General features: G+C 40.8%; 2 protein-coding genes across 5 annotated transcripts in view; both read left to right on the top strand.

Moving 5' to 3' along the window:
- Positions 1–11,049, top strand: prdm2a (PR domain containing 2, with ZNF domain a). The gene is made up of 4 exons (XM_077514602.1): positions 1–89; positions 1,049–1,110; positions 2,092–6,682; positions 9,245–11,049. Exon 3 carries the CDS (start codon positions 2,148–2,150, stop codon positions 6,657–6,659), a length of 4,512 nt encoding a protein of 1,503 aa, XP_077370728.1. The 5' UTR covers positions 1–89; positions 1,049–1,110; positions 2,092–2,147; the 3' UTR covers positions 6,660–6,682; positions 9,245–11,049.
- Positions 11,050–13,384: 2,335 nt separating this feature from the next.
- kazna (kazrin, periplakin interacting protein a) overlaps positions 13,385–19,966 on the top strand; it is a 147,062-nt gene continuing 140,480 nt past the window's right edge. For 2 of the 4 annotated variants that reach the window (XM_077514599.1, XM_077514601.1), the window contains exons 1-3: positions 13,385–13,712; positions 13,816–13,878; positions 14,713–14,789. In XM_077514599.1, coding sequence (XP_077370725.1) covers positions 14,714–14,789 — 76 coding nt within the window. In that variant the 5' untranslated portion in view covers positions 13,385–13,712; positions 13,816–13,878; position 14,713. Of the gene's footprint in view, positions 13,713–13,815; positions 13,879–14,445; positions 14,790–19,966 lie in introns of those variants that run through there. The other 2 variants (XM_077514597.1, XM_077514596.1) reach the window with 2 other exon arrangements.

Here is a 19,966-nt window from a genome sequence, read left to right as displayed (position 1 = left end):
TGTCGCTGGTGCATTGGAGAACACCCAGCTGTTTACAACCTGCACTACAGGGATATATGAAACTACTGAACGACAATGTCGAAAAACAAGTAAGTCAGTCAGAAATATACAACAACAAACAGTATTATGCGAACAAGAGCGTTATTAAAGGTCCTGTGTAAGTCTAATTTCCGTGATATATCTTGTAGCTAAGATATGTGGGCTAAGCTCAAAGCTAGCCTGATATTATAGCATGATAGGTCTGCGCAGGTGCATATTTTTTTTTACAGTTGGTTGTTGAAAACATGTTGCAGAGTCGCTGCCGTTGTGTTTATTAATCGAACTATAATTGCTAATATATTAAAGGAGTCGGTGAGTAAATCGTGTGCTCACGAGACGCCTCTGTCGTCAGAGCAGGAAATGCGACGTGTCGTGTGGACAACTAGCAATGGTGCAAGGACCGCAAGCGTCATCAAGCCAGTTACGGAGAGAGATACTTGGACGCATCATCACTGCAAATATGATTTCGAATTAGCTGATTAATGAACCCTCCCTCGCTCGCACCCGTATTAGTTAGAAAGGGCATCTTAACGTTTATTTAATTGCATTGTTTTTGCTAATATAGGCTTTACCAAATGTGTTTAGCTGTTGTCTTTGAAGCTGTTTACATTTTGTTTCGGGTCCTCTTGCAATGTACAATATATGTATTTCAAACAATAAGTTGAAATGCATGTTTAGAGATTCGATGTGCCTCCTCGTCACTCACCCAAACAGAAAAAGAAAATCATTACGTTATTGTGTGATGTTATTGTTGCACTACTGTGATGTTTGAATGTGATAATAAATTATGTTAAGTGTAATGTTAGGGCAGGAAAGCCCTCTGACTACAATAGAAGCAAATAATTTTGCTGGAATAATGGAGACAATCAAAATGGAGACAACATACATCATATTTTAGACAAAGACAATAATTATGATGACAACAGTGGCTTATTTTTGTACATTACATAAATACAAAGTTACATCCTGACATATTGCTGTGTCTTTGTTTTTTGTTTTTTTTTAACAGAACGCAAGGTCAGGCATCATATTATTAAGGCATGTCATGCTTCTGCACTAACTGCTAAAATGGTAAGTTGAAACAAAGTTATAATGTTGACTTTTCTTTAATGAAATAACACTGAACACGTTTACGATTATTATTAATATTTCTATGGGATAGGCAAAATCTCTGAATGTGCAGAACTGCTGTTTTAGTATTCAGCAGAATAATCATTTGTAATGATCTTCTTTACTCGGTTTACAACAGACTCTATCACTAAACTATGCTAAAGCATTAGTGAAGTCATAATTACAGTAAATACGCTTCAAGATAATAAATAGAAAACACTCAAATGGAAATAGTATGGCACTCAACTGAGTATTGTGACTTTAGACACCGTGGTTTTAGGCCACTACAAACTAGATAATAGTCTTGTTCTGATACTGTTTTTTGGCCCTCCGTTACCGATTCCGATACCCAACTTTTCAGTATCAGCCAATACCATACCAATACTTAAGGTTTGTTTTTCACTAAACATAAAAAAGCTGCCCTGCCATTGGTTCAGAGCATTCAAGGGCCAATAGGATATCTTAGATCGGCATGCAGTGAACATGTCACATATCAGCGAATGTCGTGCACGAGCAAGTCACAAGATGCTGCATCCACAATCCTATATTAGTGTTGGAATTAATGGTATCGGCATGTTACTTGTGAGTACTCTGCGATACCACTGTTTTAATGCAGTATCGGCACCTCTGCCAATAACAATATCGGTATCGGAACAACACAACTAGATACTTGTTAATCATGCGCTGTTCAAAACGTCTTACGCATGTTATAGACTGGGGGGCCCCTTTTGTGGAGTTGAATTAACAGCGCCTCTGCTGGTTTCAGCCAAATAGTGCACTTTTCTTCTTTTTTGCATCAATTGACACAATTGCTTGTTAATCATTCATTTATCATCATGAATATACCAATCCCTAATTATGGGAGCTTTACTCCCAGTGCTGTCCTCACCTGACTGTCAAATGCTGGTTTCCTGAAATGACATCTATTTATTAATTCATCAGGTGTGACAACAAGCAACAGGTCCTTTCTTCAGAGAACTGGATACAAACTTGGGAAAATGGAGCAAACCCCTTACTTTTCTAACTATGGTGATGGTGATGATCTACAGCAGGAAGCTGACGACATTTGTCAAGAGAACACCAGTATGGACCCTGACACGCCTGACGTTCATGACCACCTGGCTCACGCTTCTCGCTGTGGCTGGGAGTCTTTTCCCTGTCAATACTGTAAGAGGTGTTTTAGTAGCCAACAAGGCTTGGAACGACACATGCATAGCCACAATTTGATGAAGAATGTGCCACATACATATAAAAGTAAGAAGGGAAAAATTGCTCCCGATTTGAATTTTGATCAGCTGCATGACAATATGAAGCCTTCAGTTTCAGTAAGCGCAGATGCCTCGCTTGAAAGCAGTAATATGTCTGGACACAGCACTGTGCTTCCCGACGAGAAGGTGTACGAGCTTCATGCTTGCAGCTACTGTGAAAAGAGATTCTCGACATATACTAACAAGCAGCAGCATGAGGGCACAGTTCATAAGCAGCTTCTGCAAATTGCACATTTGGAACAAAGTGAGCCAGTCCATGGGGAAAATCTTCAACAGATAATCATTGCGACGTCAAATCACGGAGCCGAGCTTGCTGAAGAAGTAGTGGAGAATGAAGTGGAATGTGCTGGAAACTACATGCTCGATGTCTCCAGCAGTGTCTCGGAGAATATCAGCTTTTACTTTGACGGAAAAATAGTGTCAGCAAGCACATTGAGCGGCTATGAAGCAGCTGAAGTTAATGCTGCTTGCTCAACTTTGGTTGGACTGGATGCCCTGATACTGGATCCCACCCAATTGAACCTGGGATTAAGTATCGATTCAATTCTGACCAACCAAGAGCTGCCGGGTCAAGCTCTTGCCAAGAGAAGAACAGCAACACCACCTCTGTTACCCCAAATTCAAACAGAACTAGAGTCGGAGGTGGTGACGTCGTCATCCTCTTCGGAAGTAGCAACTTCGTTAATAGAGAATCTATTTCCTCAGAATGCTGAGTCTTCACTTGTACCCCTAAATTCAACCACTGTGTTTCTGTCCTCCCCGTTGAATCAGCAACAAGAGAAGCAGGACGCTCTTCTTCCAGATTGCCAAACATCTTGCTCATCTGAATCTTCTGCGGCAGGAAGGTTTAAAAGAAGGACTGGTTCTCCACAAAGTTCTCCACAGCACACTACATCAGATGAGGAAACGCCATTGGCAAATATGGAGGGTGATGCTTCTACTTTAAAGCCGATGGACACCCAGTACAGCTTTCTTATGCACCAGGCAAATGAAAATGGAAATACATCCCAAAAGATTGAGGAACCTCAAATAATTCCTGTTTTAACAGAAAGCTGGCCTCCTGTGACTGTCGACAAATGCTGTAGTCATCAACCACTGGATCTCTCTAATACAATGAAACGAAATGAAGTTGGGACTTCAGATGATGCCGCGCTAGATTTAAGTTTGCAAAAAAGGAGCCTTGAAGAATCTCAGCTGACATCAAATTCAGTATCCCCCTCAGAGGATAATTTAAATATGTATATGCAGGAGCGGGCTGTCTTGAGTGTTGGAGAACAAAACATAAGTCTCACAAACCTTGAAACACCTCTTGTGTCAGACCTCACCATTGTTACAAGTTCAAATATGGTGGACTCTGTTGCAGAGGGAATTGTTTATGGACTTTCACTCCCCTCCTGTCCTCTTACTTCTGCACCTACCACCCTTACACCTCTTGGTTTTCCACCAGCTTCGCCATGCACTATATCATTTGCTCCCCCAACTACGCACCCAGTACTATCAACCGCCCCATCATTAATCACAGTTCTGGCACCACCACTATCTATTCCTAGCCCCTCAAGCCAACCAATTCAAGTACTGGCTTCTAATATATCACCGGAGCCGCTGGTACTCTGCACAGAAAATGCCATAAATACTACACAGTGTGATTTAAGCTCTGCATTTGCAGCTACAAATGCTACAAACATTGTCACTTTCTCACATCCAATTGACCCCTCACTAAATCTGCCTGGACACATGTTTCTCACCGATCAAATTTCTCTTAATCCTCCATTAAATGAAGACCATAGCATGTCTGAGGTGCCATTCACACCCATTGCAACATTAAACGATCCCCTCGTCAACTCGTACAACATTACAAGCAATACAGTACTGATAGAATGCACAATATCCCTTGAAACGCCAGGTAATGTTCCCGCTGCCGTTACCATGCAAGACACCACTGAGCCCCCAGTCTCCACACAGATGCTTGTCAATCACATAGAACAGCAACAGATTGTGTCATTACCCAACACCGCAACCGTGGATGACCCCACCCTTCTCATGTCCTCCATTGAAGAGTCTGTTACATTGTCGTCAAGCGCCTCAGTGAAGGCTGAAGAACTAGAACAAGGTCTAGAAGAAGAGCCTCCAGATGCGGATGAAGAGAAACGTGTTGACAGTATTGATTCAGGCGCGGAAGTCATTCCTGATTACTTAAACCTTGTTGAGAAGGTTGAGACACAACCATCAAGCAACTCGCCAAGTGACAAAGAGCAACAGACTTTCACCACAGAACCACCAAGCAACTCGCCAAGAGATGAAGAGCAACAGACTTTCACCACAGAACCACCAAGCAATTCCCCAAGCAATTCGTCAAGAGATGAAGAGCAAAAGACTTTCACCACAGAACCACCAAGCAATACGGCAAGCAACTCGCCAAGTGGTGAAGAGCAACAGACTTTCACCACAGAACCACCAAGCAACTCGCCAAGAGATGAAGAGCAACAGACTTTCACCACAGAACCACCAAGCAATTCCCCAAGCAACTTGTCAAGAGATGAAGAGCAACAGGCTTTCACCACAGAACCACCAAGAAACACACCAAGCAACTCGCCAAGTGCTGAAGAGCAACAGACTTTCACCACAGAACCACCAAGCAACACGGCAAGCAACTTGCCAAGAGATGAAGAGCAACAGACTTTCACCACAGAACCACCAAGGAATTCCCCAAGCAACTCGTCAAGAGATGAAGAACAACAGACTTTCACCACAGAACCACCAAGCAACACGGGAAGTGACGAAGAGCAACAGACTTTCACCAAGAACTTCCTCTGTAATGTCTGCAATGTGCTGTTCCACTCGATGAAAGAACTCGGTCATCACGTCAGTGATCATGCTGAAGATTGGCCCTACAAATGTGAGTTCTGTGTTCTGCTCTTTGACAAGCCCTCTGCTTTGCTGGAGCACCGGTCAAGCCTACACGGTGTTGACAAGACTTATGTTTGTAGTGCTTGCCCTAAAGATTTTGTTTACCTGTGCAACCTGAAACAGCATCAGGAGGAATTGCATCCTTCCCAGCAATGTACATTCACTGAAGAAGAAAAGGGAAAAATACGACCTCAGAATTACAACTACCCCGCAAAAGTCAGCAGAGAGCCCTCATTACCTGATGTGTCGGAAGAACAGGTGAAAAAGGAGGAGAATGAAGTTGATGTGGCTGCTGAAGAATTGTTTACGACAATTAAAATCATGGCCTCAGATGGAGGCAAACTCAAAGTGCCTGATGTCCGTCTTGGCATTAACCAGCATTACCCCAGCTTTAAGCCACCGCCCTTTCCTTACCATAACAGGTCACCTGCTGGGTCGCTGGCCTCAGCCACAAATTTCACCACCCACAACATTCCACAAACCTTCAGTACGGCTATTCGCTGTACCAAATGCGGAAAAAGCTTTGATAACATGCCAGAACTGCACAAGCACATCTTGGCTTGTGCTAATGCCAGCGATAAGAAGCGGTACACGCCCAAGAATAATCCCATCCCACTCCGCCACTTTGCAAAAAGCCAGAACGGCGTCCTGTCCACTACCAATTCAGAAAATGAATGTAATACCTCAAACAGAACCAGGCAGTCCAACAGATCGACCACAGAGTCATCAATCCAAGTTAACTTGAAATTACTGAACAAAAGGAAGCAAAAGCTGGTCCAAAGAGTCATGCCCCAGAGGAGCAAGTCCTTGTCAAACAAAGTGTCCCCTTCCCACGTGCAAGAAGACGTATTTGTTTGCCCTCACTGCAGCAGGGAGTTCACAATGCGACGCAGCCGAACCAAACACATGGCAGTCTGTCCCAAAAAACCCAGAGAAGGGAGAACAAGGAAAGAGGCAGGGATCTCTGTGACAAAAGAAAATGACGGACGACTTCATAGAGGGGTCTCCCACGCTAATGAGCAACAAGCCTCAGTGCATCCTAAGACAAGATTGCAGACATCGGGGCCAGCTAAAAGGCCCACCGCGCCTCCTGCACCAACGGGCTTTTCAAACAAGAGGCCTAAACAAGCCATAAAGGAGGATTCTAAAAATGACATTTCCACTTTAAACGAATTCCCCATGGTTCGTACTTTCAACCCTCCTCTGCGTCAGTACACACGAGTGCATCATGCCGTTAAAATCTCTCCAGCGAAACAACAACAAAGTGAGCTCCCCACGCCGAGCCGAGAGGAAGCAACTGCTGGCCGCAGCTCTGAGCAAAGCGCTACAGCTTGAAGACTTTTCAGCTCCCCTGTCAGGTAACTTAAACATTTGTATGAATGGAATAATCCGTGTAGTCATAACCTTTTTATGGCCTTCACCAGTTGGTGCACTCACCGGGCTGGTTTTATCAAACCACGCTTCACCGCCTTTACTTGATCCATCATTTAATGATGAGACACTGCATTACTGCAACTTTCCTGACTTTTGTGGTCTTTCTTTTATTCCTATTGGTCAAGGTGGCATAGTAAATTGTCTTAAGTAGCTGTGGCACACCAAATGCAGAGCAAAAGATTATAGATATGACTCCTTTCTAGCTGGAGCAAATGTTTGGCAACTGTGGCTGAGTGCGTAAGTTTAGGGCAACACAAATTAAAGAAACCCGAAAATACACACTACTCCCAAAAAGGTGGGGATATTGAGCATGTGCTTGAAATTTTATGATGAACCTAGAATGTGAGAGAACCTTTACATGTCAGCTGAATGTGACCTTTTCGAAAGTCCAATTTTTCAATGTTAATACTTTTCGTAAAAGTTCCTGTTATCTAACAACAGGTTTTTAGTATGTGTTCAAGCCTCCCTTTTCATAATATCTATTTCTATCATGAGACCAAAATGACACCTAACAATTGGTCAACAGTATTTAAACAGGATGCTCTCAGAGGGAAAAGCACAATCCATACAAAAAAAGGTATTTAGCTCCTTGTTAGAGAACACCAAGTTGTGCTGAAGTGCTAAAACATTGGACAAATGGACATTTACATTCAAACGTTCAGAGAGAGAGAGCACATACACTAGACCAGTGGTTCTCAACCCTGGTCCTCGAGTACACCTATCCAACCTGTTTTCCATGGCTGTTTCTCAATGTCAAGATTTAAGAACACAGAGTATGTTCTTGTGACGCAACGAGCAGGGTCTTGGTAAGCCCGGTCTCAAGAACGTACTTCCCAAGCACGTATATCTCGCTGGCGTATTTCCGTAATCCATCGCAGTTATATCATGTGACTTGCTTTCCATGGATTTGTACTACTATTTCAATGTTTGTACAACATACATCAGTTAAAAATTTTCCTTCCATCCTTGTGATTTCGCGAGACGTCATCAATGGCGGCCCAAGTACTGTTCCAATCAAAAGTACGCATAAGCCAAGACTACACGGAATTCCCGGATGTCGTTCTTTTTTGCTAGCTTAAACCAAGGGTGCATTGGTTGTTGCTTGGTGAAGGCTTGCCTGTGAATATATCCCAAGATGCCTTTCGTACTTCAAGGAACGAATGGCAGAAGAGCATCATGTTTTTTCTTCTTTCTTCCATCTTTCATTTTAGGCAGACTACACATGGCAGGTTTGCTGCATTGGATTGCCCCCCCCCCCCCCCACCCTTTTTTTTTTTTGTCACAACTTAGTTTAACAATTGCAATTTACAATATTATATGTAAATATATTAATATATATTGAAATATGATTTACTTTATACACATACGTTCAAATATACATTTTATAGATGTGTTATATTTTGAGTTGGCTGGTCTACTCTCATTATTTGTTTGTTGCAACTGCTGTCTGACCACTGGGGGAACCATGACCATCCACACACCTGTTTTGTGTTGATTAGCCTGCCTTTGGTAGCTGGGTACACCAGTTTGTCGGACTAATCCTCTTGCTGATCCACTTTGCCTAACTAGTCTCGACCTCACCTTTGATTCCCATCTCGCCTCAATCTTGTGTTTGTTTGTTTATTGGGGGGTTGTTTTTTTTTATTCCGGTTCCGGTGGTTTTGATTCTTGCCTTTTGCAAGCTCTTTCCTTTCATTTGCAAGTGTACTATTTCATTTTTGCAGCTGTGTTTTGGAATAAATTTCGTCAAACTTGATTTCCTTCCCATGTTTTTGCGATCTGCACACTTGAACATAAGATGTATCACAATTTCAGAAGAGTCAGAACAAAACCTGCAACTCTCACCGGTGCCTTTACAGAAACACCCCCCCCCCCCCCACCCCCCATATTATCGTAAATTGGATGAATCACATGTATAATTTTATTTCAAATGATACTTTAAAATATTACCCCTAATTATATAACATCTAGCCACGTGGTACCGTTACGGCAACGTGTCACAAGCAGGAAGCTCGGCGTAAGAACAACATCCGGGTATTCCGTCCGTTCAATGCTTTTTCTTTTTGCGTACTTGCAATTGGAACAGTACTTAGGCCACGACTGATGACGTTTCAAGACATCACGAGGACGTAAGTACAGACAAGAATGCGTATTGAGAAACGGCCCATGTCTCCAACAGCCAACACGGGTGTTTTAAATGATCAGCTAATCAGCAAGCTCTGCATGAAGCCTGATAACAATTTTCAGCTGTGTTGGCTGAAAGAGACTTGAAAACAGGGTGGATAGGGGTACTCGAAGACCGGGGTTTAGAAACACTGCACTAGACAAATGAAATGTGATTATTAGGGTGTCAAGCGCACTCATTCATGATATGACTTGCATAATCACTTATCATTGATCATCACTGAGGAAAGTCCATGATAAAGCTATAATGGCGAGTAAGGACTACTTTGAAACTATTGAAACATGTGTTTTTTCACTTTTAGGCTGATGCTCACCCTTGACACCTGTTTACCCAGCAAAGACATCATGTCCATTACACTGTACAAAAGATGACTGAACCGAGGCCAGAAAAAAATGAACGCAGCTGATGAACTACTTCTGTGAGTAGAGACTATGTGAAGGCTGTCGCAGTTTGGAGGTTGGTTCAGTCCTCCATTTTGTCAACTTTCCGTCAACATCCTGGATTTGCACTTTGAAGTTAATCTGACAGCAACGTGTGTGTGAGGAAATGGGGAAGCATTGAAGCTGAAAGGCTTCTCTCATTTCTCGCTTGGCGAGCGACTCGGCGAGGATGGCAGGCAGCAATCACTGTCAGCATGGATTTGCACTACTTTTTCCCTTATCGCTCATATGTTGCCTTTTGGATTTAAATTCTTTACTGCATGTTGTATTTGTTCTACAGTTGGGTGGTATTAAGGCAATCGGGCCTTAATGAATATGACTTGCCATTAACCTTAAAACGTTACTCTAATCCGTCAACAGAGCACAAAAGTATTAAAGCTTCTCATCAAAGTTGTTCAGGTTATAAGCACTGTAGTAATAAACAAGAAGCGATTGTTCAGAATGTAGTATTTGGCAAAAGTTAACTCAAGAGGGAGAATTGGAGTAAATCTGGTTGATCTCCTTTGTGTATTTATATGAAGTTTTAAAGGGGAAGTCAGCCCAATGTTTTCTTTACAGTAATATGTTCTATGTGCACCCACTAGTGTACATACATTCTGATGAACACAGCAGTTGTGGAATATGACTTATTTAGCTAAATCTACTCCGTTTTATCCATCTGGGGTTGGCCATTTTGCCACTGTCTAGTCACTGAAAATGACAGCACAGTTGTTAAAGGCTCAGGTAACAACCAATCACGGCTCAGCTTTAGAAAACAGGAGCATTGAGGACGTTTTTGGGTTGACTTCCCCTTATATTATTTATTTATTTTACCCTTAGCCTATGGTATACAAATCACAGATAAAAGTTCAGTGTTGTCCTAATGAGTTTTTATTTTATTTTTTTATTTTTATTTTTTATTTTTTTAAAACTGCTACACAAATGACATCAACTGATTGTCCATTAAGTGGTCTGCAGTGCTAAGTACTGTCCTTGAAAGGAATACATTGACATGTATTACTTCCCCTGCGGTAAGCTCATAGGGCACACAAATTCTCAAAAGTGGTGAAAAGCAGTACTCTGCTGCTATCATGTAATACAGTGTATGTTTTCTTTTTTTTTTCTTTTTTTGCATTAATGAACTATAGAATACAAGCATTTCATCCAGGCTTCCTGTCTGTGGAACATTTTAGTGTTTAAAGTATGTACATTCAGTTGTAATGTGAATCCAACATGTAAACTTCAACTGTTGTTTTGAAAATGATTGTTGAAGATAGCATCTAAATCTCATTTGCATATATATATTCATAAGCTACTAGTTTAAACAGGGTACTTATGTAATTATGGTATACTGATATCAAATGCATTTCTAATTTGTGGGAATTAAAATGTATATAACATATATATATATATATATATATATATATATATATATATATATATATATATATATATATATATATATATATATATATCTGCCTCTGCAACTCTGCATTATGTTGGATTTACAGGGTCTTCGGGGGACTGCTATCTGACTGTGAACGTTTGTGTAGCATTTCAAAGTTTAAATGAAGTCATGTATATTTATTATTAATTTAAAACCATGTAATGATTTTGGAGAGTCGGAAGACATTTGAGTTGCACTTTTATTTCCAAATGTGGGGTCAAAATAAATGTCTAAAATCTTTGTGTGTGGGTATATGTTTGCAAACAAATGCTAATTGTCAGATGTGGTTGAGCAAGTTATTGGATAATTCAGCAACAATATCCAGAAGGTGGTGCACTTCACTCACTCGAGCTAAAAATGTTTGAATAGACATGATTTTGTAACACTGCAGAGTCTTGCCCTTATACATTCTCATTAGAAAATTTACAATTATATCAGTTTAAAAAAAAGTGCCTTTAATCTAGAAATGCATTCTATACTTATCTAGTTAAAAAATATTGTATTGAATTCAAGATTGTGCACAATATCTTGAGCCTGTGATACTGCCTGGTCTGTGTTTTTACCCCCCCCCCCCCAGGTGCTGTCATGGATGTGCTGTGCCTCCTGCGTGCACCTGGTCCCCATTGCAGACAGCTTGGTTGTTAGGGGCAGGAGGAACAGGTGACAGATGCCAGAGGCCAGAGTATTATTTGTGCTGCTCCAGTTGTCTGACATTTTATTTTATTTTTTTTACACTACTACTTTTCCCTGGTGGTGTTAATTTTCCAGTTTTCTCTGTCACATGTCAACATTTGGATGAAATTAATGCCGACCCTTGTTTAAAACAAAACAAACAAAAAAAACTACGCAGTGGTTACAGAAATAAATTGTATCTGACAAAATTCTATTACATAGAAATGCAACTCATTTGGGACAAGTCCACTTTAACACACATCAGACATACATCAATAAGACAAGATATTTGGGCGTTCGGCGTACTTGGTCGGGAAGGGGAGCAATCCGGACAAAAAGTCTGATTGCTTGTACCCAGCTTTCGCCATGTTTTTTGTTTTTAGTTGTGTGTGTTTGCATCATTATCCTGTTAAGACCCATGACATGCGACTGTGACCAAACTTTCTGACGCTGGGCAGCACGTTACTCTCTACAATACATTGATACTCTTGCGATTTCATTGTACCCAGCTAGTAAAGTAGCCCCAGAACATTGGAGAATTTCCACCATAGTTCACAGTAGAGACGGTGCTCTTTTCTTTGAATGATTAATTTTCTTTTATGAACATTAAGCTGATGTAACTTGCCAAAAAGTTAGTTTTGTCTCATCTGTCCATGTCAAATCTCCCAGTAGCTTCGTGGCTTGTTAGCATGCAGTTTGGCAAATCTCCATCTTTTTATGACTTATTTGCACGAACAGTGTCCCCCTTAGTCACCTCCCATGAAGCCAACTGTGGCTCAAACAATAGATGGTGCAATTTTACACTGAGATATGTTGACCTTGGAGTTCACCTGAATTTCTTTGCAGGTTGTTCTGGGCTACTGTTACCAATTGTATTTATTTTATTTATTTTTTTTGTTATTGCTTTCTTGTTGAATTGCACAAAAAATAATAATAATGTAACTACTTTGGAATAGCTTGTATTTCATTTCAAGTGAAATCACAACAATAGAAAAGCAAAACTTTTATTTTTAGTAATTTAAAAACATGTAAACACTCACAGTACTGTACAAACCAAATTGAGCTTCTTTAGGTATAATAAACGCATTCAAATGCTTCATTTACTTGCAGATTATAACTGCAAATGGTTAGGAGGCATTTTGGGCCATGCCTTCTTTCAAAATGGTTTCAGATCTGAGCTCAGAACCAGGCAAATATCACAGCACGCTGAAATGGTCCACGTGCAGGGAAATACAGAGTCGATAGTTTTGCCACAGGTGACTGGCTCCAAGTCTTCCTTTTGCCTATTCAGCAGCTTCATCGTTGCGTTGCTGAATAGACAACATGCCATGATCATTCTTGTTTCTAGCATTTCAAAAATGTTTACACGTGTGGAAAAGATCTCAGTGTTTCCTCTCGTTTTGCCTGCGCTTCAATGTCAGCATTATGCTCAGCTATGCAGTTTGTACCTGACTTTTAAATGCAGCATTTAAAGACACAAAATTAGCCTTTGCAATTCGTCTCTGGTTTGATGAATCGCATTGTGAATGCTAAATTACTTCTGTTTCAATCTAATCTCGGAACACAACCTTTACGGAAATTTAGCACACTTGGCAGAATATGTAAACAAAACATAGTTGCTTGCGTGGCATCGATGAACTACAGCAGGTTGTTGATTAAGATCAGATCACAATTCAAACCTGTTATGATTTGGGTTTTGAGTTTGTCATCTTTCTGTTTCTGCTTTCTGGTTTGTCTCCCCAGGTCTCGTTATTGTTAACCTTGTCCACCTGCATGTGTCTTCCCTTCCCAGTGTATCTACCAATCAGCTTCCCCTTCCACTCGTGTCTTGCCCAGCTGTGTCTAGTCATTGTCAATTAGTGTGTTTATTTAGTCACCTGTTTTCCATTCAGTTCTTGTTGGTTCATTGCTGTTGTTGTTGCGTTTCTACCTGTCATGCTGCCGGTTTTTGTCCTTGTTCTTGCCCTGTTTCCCGTGCCTCCGAGTCCTGCCTTTTGTGTTAACCGTTAGTAATTTTATTCCCTGCTTTGTTCTGTACTTTGTATCTTATGTTGCACTTTGTTCTGAGTTAAATTAAAACTTATTTAAGAACACTCCTGCCATGCCTCGTTTGCCTCCCTGCACTTGGGTCCACCATCTCCACACCGAATCTGACCCAAACCAATTTTGCTCAAATTCAGGTGCAGTCATTATAAAGAGGCCACATGCTTTTTCTTATAATTGAATGAGAGGTATTATTTGATTTTGTATTTTTTGACTACCTCACCACAAAAAGGTTGTTTTATTGATGACTTCTCCACTGTTTGTAACATTTTCTTTAATTCGTGACTTCAGGAATATCCAGTGGATATTTAAGTGCTGATTGTTGTGCCTTGGCAGAGGTCTTCACTCCTCTGGGTAAGTTGACAAGACCAACAGATTAATGTACCACGATGTATTGGTTGGGTATCATTGGCCTAGTTGCATATTTGGGACAGTTCTTTCTGATTGAGCCTTGTTAATTTAACCTAGCAACAAGTGATGTAAGCGGGAACAAGAATCTGAACAATTCTGTCTCTTAATTACTGCCACTGTTGAATAATTTGAAACATTTTCAGTCTTCAGACTTGGATTTGAGCCTTTATTGAGCCAAGGAGCATATTTGACAAGAAAAATTTCACTGCACAATACCAAACAAAAATGTCTGAAATAATGATGATCACAGTGGTTGTGAATCACAAGACTGGTGGAGCTTCTGAATCAAACCCGTCAGGGATTTGAAATTGAGAAAACATCTGTGCAGTCGTCTTGAGTGATTCTTGACACCGGTCCAACATTTAGCCCTCACCAGTCACCGAAAGTACAAGCATCAGTTATATATGACGTTAAACCCGGCACATCTCTCCGCTCTTATCGTCAGGGGAGAGCGCGTCTACCCTACTGCAGTCGTCTTCTTCTCCCCACCATATCTCTCTCTCTCACCCTCTCATGCACACACACTGTCGCACTAATGAGCAAGCCGAGAGCTACCCGGCAGCACTGATCTCTCGTCAGCGGGGCTACAGCCCAACATCAGAGGCAGCCAGACACAAGGCTGATCTGCAGTCGGCCGGGCGCAAAGCGAAAAGGGAGATTTTGTGAGGCAAATTAGTCAGTCAGTGAGAGGAAGGGAGTTGATCCACCCGCAACTGCCAACCTGCACTTTCTTTCCTTCTCTTTTGCCGAGGACCGTTTTCCCTGCCCGCATCCCAGCATGGAGGAGATGCTCACCTGCAGCCGAAGCCCCTTCTCCCAGGTGTTTGGGCGCCAGGGTCAGCTCATGCAAGCCAGTGAGTGTTTCTTATCCAAAACGTGTTGCCTGATTGGGAGTAACTTTGTTGCATGAACTTCCGTTTTTGATGTTGAACACAGTTGAGTGTCCAGTGCAAAGTAAATGAGGCTGTGATACATTAAACTTTTAGTAGGCATCATTTACATTCTTGTTGCTAGACCTTGCCTATCATGTCCAGCATCAATATCAGACAGTGTATTGCAGCATGACACAAGATGTGTTCGAGTTGATAGACTGAGACCATCCCATCATTCTCAGGAGAGTGGAAAGAGAATGTGCCGGTGAATTTGCATCCAAATGGGTCATGGGAGTCCAATAAGGTGATATCTGGCCGGCAAAATGGAGAGTAACTCATCAACCGGGCTGAAATTACATTTAATATTCACGGCTATAAAGAGGGATGCGGCAGTAATAATCCTACATTAAATATTGTTATTGGTATCATGATGTTTGGATTTTGCAGCAACTTTATTGAACTCAGGGGCACCTTAATTGATTTTATTCAGTTCATCAGGTTTTTCCAAACAATACAACCAAGACTAAAATACACTATTCACACAAAAATAAGTAAGAGTGTAAAAGCAGTAGGTAGAGCTTAATAGCCTACCAGCCTACCACTTTTACATTATAAAAATATATGCTGTATATCAATCAAATTTTAAACGGGTTATTTTTGTCACTTTTCCTCTACTTTTGTTCTGATACATCTTTTTTTTTTTATATATATATTTCCATATTAGTGTCGTGAGACATTCCACAATTTCACATACACCTGCAGTACAGTACAATGTATAAAAAGTTCTTTTTTTTTCTTAAAAAAATGCTTTAAGAAAAATACATTTGTTCAAATCTTAAGCAAATATGAATGTTAGTGAGGCTCTCATGCCAGAACTGCGATGCCTCGTTTTGAACAACCTTTGTTTTTGTTTTTTTAGTTGTTTTTTTTTTTTAATTAAGTTTTGTCGTGGTTTGTAATGCGTTAAAATCTACAGTCTTACATTTCAGTATGTTAAATCAGATTAAAAAGTGTATTAGATCCCCCTCACAATTCCTATCGCCATCTTTTATTAATAATAATAATAATAATAATTAGTATTGTTATTGTTATTGTTAGTTATTATTAATAATAATAATAATACTACTACTACTAATAATAATAATAATAATAATAATGCACTGTTTTGGTCCTGTACTCTGTTTTGCCAAATCTCAACACAAAAAGTCATGGCTATGATGATTTCTAGTTTTGAAAGTCATGCTTTAAAACAGTACAGCAATAATTCACTGGAAGCTGAAGACCTTTCCCCCACTCGTTTCACAGAAGTCTACTGTACAAATATATTTGAAACATCTTCATACACATATTTGTGATAGAGAATAAAATGGATGATGTTAGCATCCAAGGGATTCACTGAAGCACGGTTGCCACACAACACCCACTATCTCATCATGTAGTGTATGTGGGTGCATATATGAATTATTTGTTTTTGGTCTTGACTTGAATCATAGAGCCCAGAGACTGCATGCTTCATTCAGCATCAAATCTTCTCACTGCATAACAAAGGTGTCACACACGGTAAAACAACCTCAGAGCAAGAGAGTGCGTCAACTCTTGAGTGCGGATTTAAGGAAGATTTCTACTCGCATGATAATGTTTATCTTTTTTCCCATCAATAAATAATTATCTTCAGGCTGAAGCTTGAGCTAAAGGACGTTATATCTTTTGACATACCAGGACTATTTTTAATGCTTGAAATCCTACGGCAAATATAATCTGTAAAGGTCATTTATATATTTATTTATTTTTGTACCCATTTCAGGTTTCTTTTTGTCTGGGTTAGGTCTACAACCCAGTCCCTCTGCATTTAAGACACTGGCCCACTTAACTTAACACATTAAGTTTAAAAATTAGTTAACCCCTCTGTGATAAAATAGTATCAAACACTTGATATGATAATACATGACGAAGTCGTAGCATCTGAGGTTGACAAGGCTTGCGGAAGTCATACACATTTTTACATTTACTGTTGCGTTTTTTTTTTTTTTTTAAGAAGTTAACCATTGTACTGTAAAATAATACTAGAAAAATAAAGTATATGCTTATCGTTGACTGATGACACGTGGTGTAGTGGCAAACATTCAAAGAAAAGGATACTGGTGGGTGCCGACAAGGTGATGATGATGATTGTTATACTTCTGCTTTCACATTTTCTAGTCTATTGCTAAATGGTGTATATGCCACAGAAGAGGCGGGACTTCCGACTTCCGTGTTTTTGCACATCAGCTTTGATTCCGGTTCTGGGTTGAGAAATGTGGGCCGCGTTCCAACACTCGCATCCCCCACCCCTCTGAGCGTCTCAGCTCTCTGAAGTGCTTCGGACAAATGACACACACTACACACACACACACACACACACCTGTCAAAAGGAAAGGGCAACCGAGAGGCACAAAGTCGGAAGCACAAGTATTGGGATGCGGCCCACATGTGGCGAACTGGAATCAGAGCTCATGGAAAAAGTCCCGCCTCTTCCATGGTATATACCCCATTTGGCATTTTTGCAAATTTGCTGTATATCAATGAGTCTCATTTGCATTGGGGTGGGCATATTTTGCGTCAAATGTATGCAAATTACCCAATTTACATACGCGCAAATAACACCGGCGCACCGTGGCACAATCTGGTTGGCAGGGCACTTAGTGACGGAGTTCTCCATCTGCGCGTGTTTAGTGAATTAGGCGCTCCCTAATTGCACCATTTTTACCGGTTAGTGCCGTGCAAAGGCGACGCAGACCTCTAGTGAACATGCCCCTGTGTTTTAGTATGAAAGCCACGCAAGCCTTTTAGTACATGAGGCCCCAGGTGAGTCAATTTGTGCTTCCGCAATGTTAGGCATGCGTGCGCTAAAGCGCATACACCACCCTGATTTTAATGTGAATGAGGGAGCTTCCTCGATTGGCTGGAGTCGGCTGCGTTCCATCCCAAAATGGCACAATGTGCTTGAATTGCACTGGGCATAAAAATAGGGCCCATGGTGTTGCGCTTTGTGTTGAAAAATTCAGACGCTAAAGGTATGTTTTTTTTTTTTTTTTGTGGCTTATGTGAATGATGGAGTTTTCTTCTTTAACATAGACACTCTTTGATATATACCTTCAGTATTTGTTTCGTGCTGACTGACAGAACAGGGTGCACTAAAGCCAAATGCCACTATTATGAATAAGAAAATGATATGATCATCGCATGCATTCTTATGAATTACAGTCTAACTTGAGTCATAGCCCCTCCAAGTTATCTATGCTCTTTGAAGCTGATGCTGCAGGCCTATGATTTGGGAGAAGGAAGGCAAGCGGGGGATAGAAAGTGGGAGGAGGAGGTATAGGGTGAGAAAGTGTGCGAATAAGAGATGGGTACTATTTTTACAGCTGCACCCTAACATCGTGTTGCACAGCTAGTAGAAGACTAATCCGCAGTAGTGCTGGCTTGCAACATCGGAACAGTAATTATAGTGGGATTTTTGTTATCTTTGGCTGTCACCCATCACTGCATCACAAGTCCCTTAAGCAAAGCCCTGCGCCTGTGGTAAAAATCCACCGAGTGTTGCACATATCCAAAGAATATTAACAGCCTTGTGCTGGGACCTTGGCAGAATAGCTACACGGGACTCAGAGTATGTGGCACGTGGTGCTGCCAGGTGCATAATCCTGTAACAATTCTCTCGCTCCCCACTGGTGCTGTGATCTGTTTTCTGCTCACTGTTGTGATGTGCCGTCAAAAGTCCTCCGGCGCACGCTGCTCCCATTTGTCAGCAGAGCGTGACAGCTCGCCTCCCTGGATTTGAAACTGTTAAGAAGAACTCAGGGAAAGTTGTTTTGAAATTTGCCACGTCGAGGTTTGTCCATTTCAGGTACATCCCTGTCCTTATGTTGAATAGCAAATTTTCTGGTCAGGTGCTTTAGATGCTGCTTTAAATCCATTCATCCATCCACTGTCCTATTTATCCTCTTCATGGTCAGGGGTTAGCTGGAGCCGATCCCAACTGACTTCAGCCAACAGCACCCCTGACTACTCGCAAGTCAGTCACAGTGTCCATCCAGACAGACAACCATTCACTCTCACAAATCTCACCATCAGTAAGTCGAAACTGAACCCATGCTGCTTGCTCCCAAGTCAGTAACGGAACTCACTCTATTAATTATTCAAAGCGCTTTGCACACAACAGTATTCTTCTCATCTATAGTCATCCACAAAAGTTGAATTGAGGTAATTGGATTCTTCTTGCTTGGTGAAGATGTCAGTTTGAATCCAAATGTCTGGTCTTGAAGAAGCTTCTGCTTTGTGGAGTTTGTATGTTCTCCCTGTGCTTGCATGTTTTTTTCTTGGAGTCCTCTGGCTTCTTACCACATTTCAAAAGAATGTATGTTGGGTTCATTAAAAACCCTAAATTGTCCAGAGGTGTGAATGTGAGTGTGCATAGTTGATTGTCTCTACGGCATGTGCTTTGTGAATAACTGAGACCAGAACAGGATGTTGTCTGCCTTTCACCCAAAGTCATGTGGGATATGCTACAGCTCATTTGAACCTTCATGAGGATAAGCACAATCAAAAACTGATTGGTGGGTAGATGGTTTGATTTTTTATTTTTTTTAATATATTTTTTGCATCAGTTCAGAGAGTTGTAGTTCATCACAAACATATTTGATAGGTTTGAGGCCAGAGCTCAAGTTTTTTTTCCTAGTTCATTTCAAACATGTATAAAAATAAAGTGATTGTAAAAGTACAGATAGAAAGAAAAAAAAATACAAGACACATAAAGCAACATTAGAGCAACAAAAATAAAATTTTTGCAATAATTCACCCAGTCATTAGCTACACATTTACACATGTTCGAAAAGTTAACTGTTCCACAAAATGTTTTGGTGACAAATTGATCCCATTGACTGACACTCAGGCCCAGGAGGAGTTTTCTTTCTTTTGGTATTTTGCTTGACTACAAATACATTTTGAATTATGCACTGTTGTGGGATGGTACACAGTCGACTCCGGCCAATTAAAGCGGCTCCTCTAATTGCCTTTATAGTCAGGGCAGGGAAGTACACACGTTTGACATTCTGGAAGCTGAAATTGACTTATAGTAAATTTGATGATGATAATGAAGGAATTGTTTACAAAGTTTCAGA

The sequence above is a fragment of the Festucalex cinctus genome, chromosome 2 (genome assembly GCF_051991245.1).
Source record: "Festucalex cinctus isolate MCC-2025b chromosome 2, RoL_Fcin_1.0, whole genome shotgun sequence".
Classification (NCBI taxonomy): domain Eukaryota; kingdom Metazoa; phylum Chordata; class Actinopteri; order Syngnathiformes; family Syngnathidae; genus Festucalex; species Festucalex cinctus.
This window is presented reverse-complemented; position numbering and strand designations above follow the sequence as displayed.

What these genes read in the sequence shown, in the direction of transcription:
- prdm2a (XM_077514602.1), top strand. Translation starts at nt 2,148, where the DNA reads ATGGAGCAAACCCCTTACTTTTCTAACTATGGTGATGGTGATGATCTA.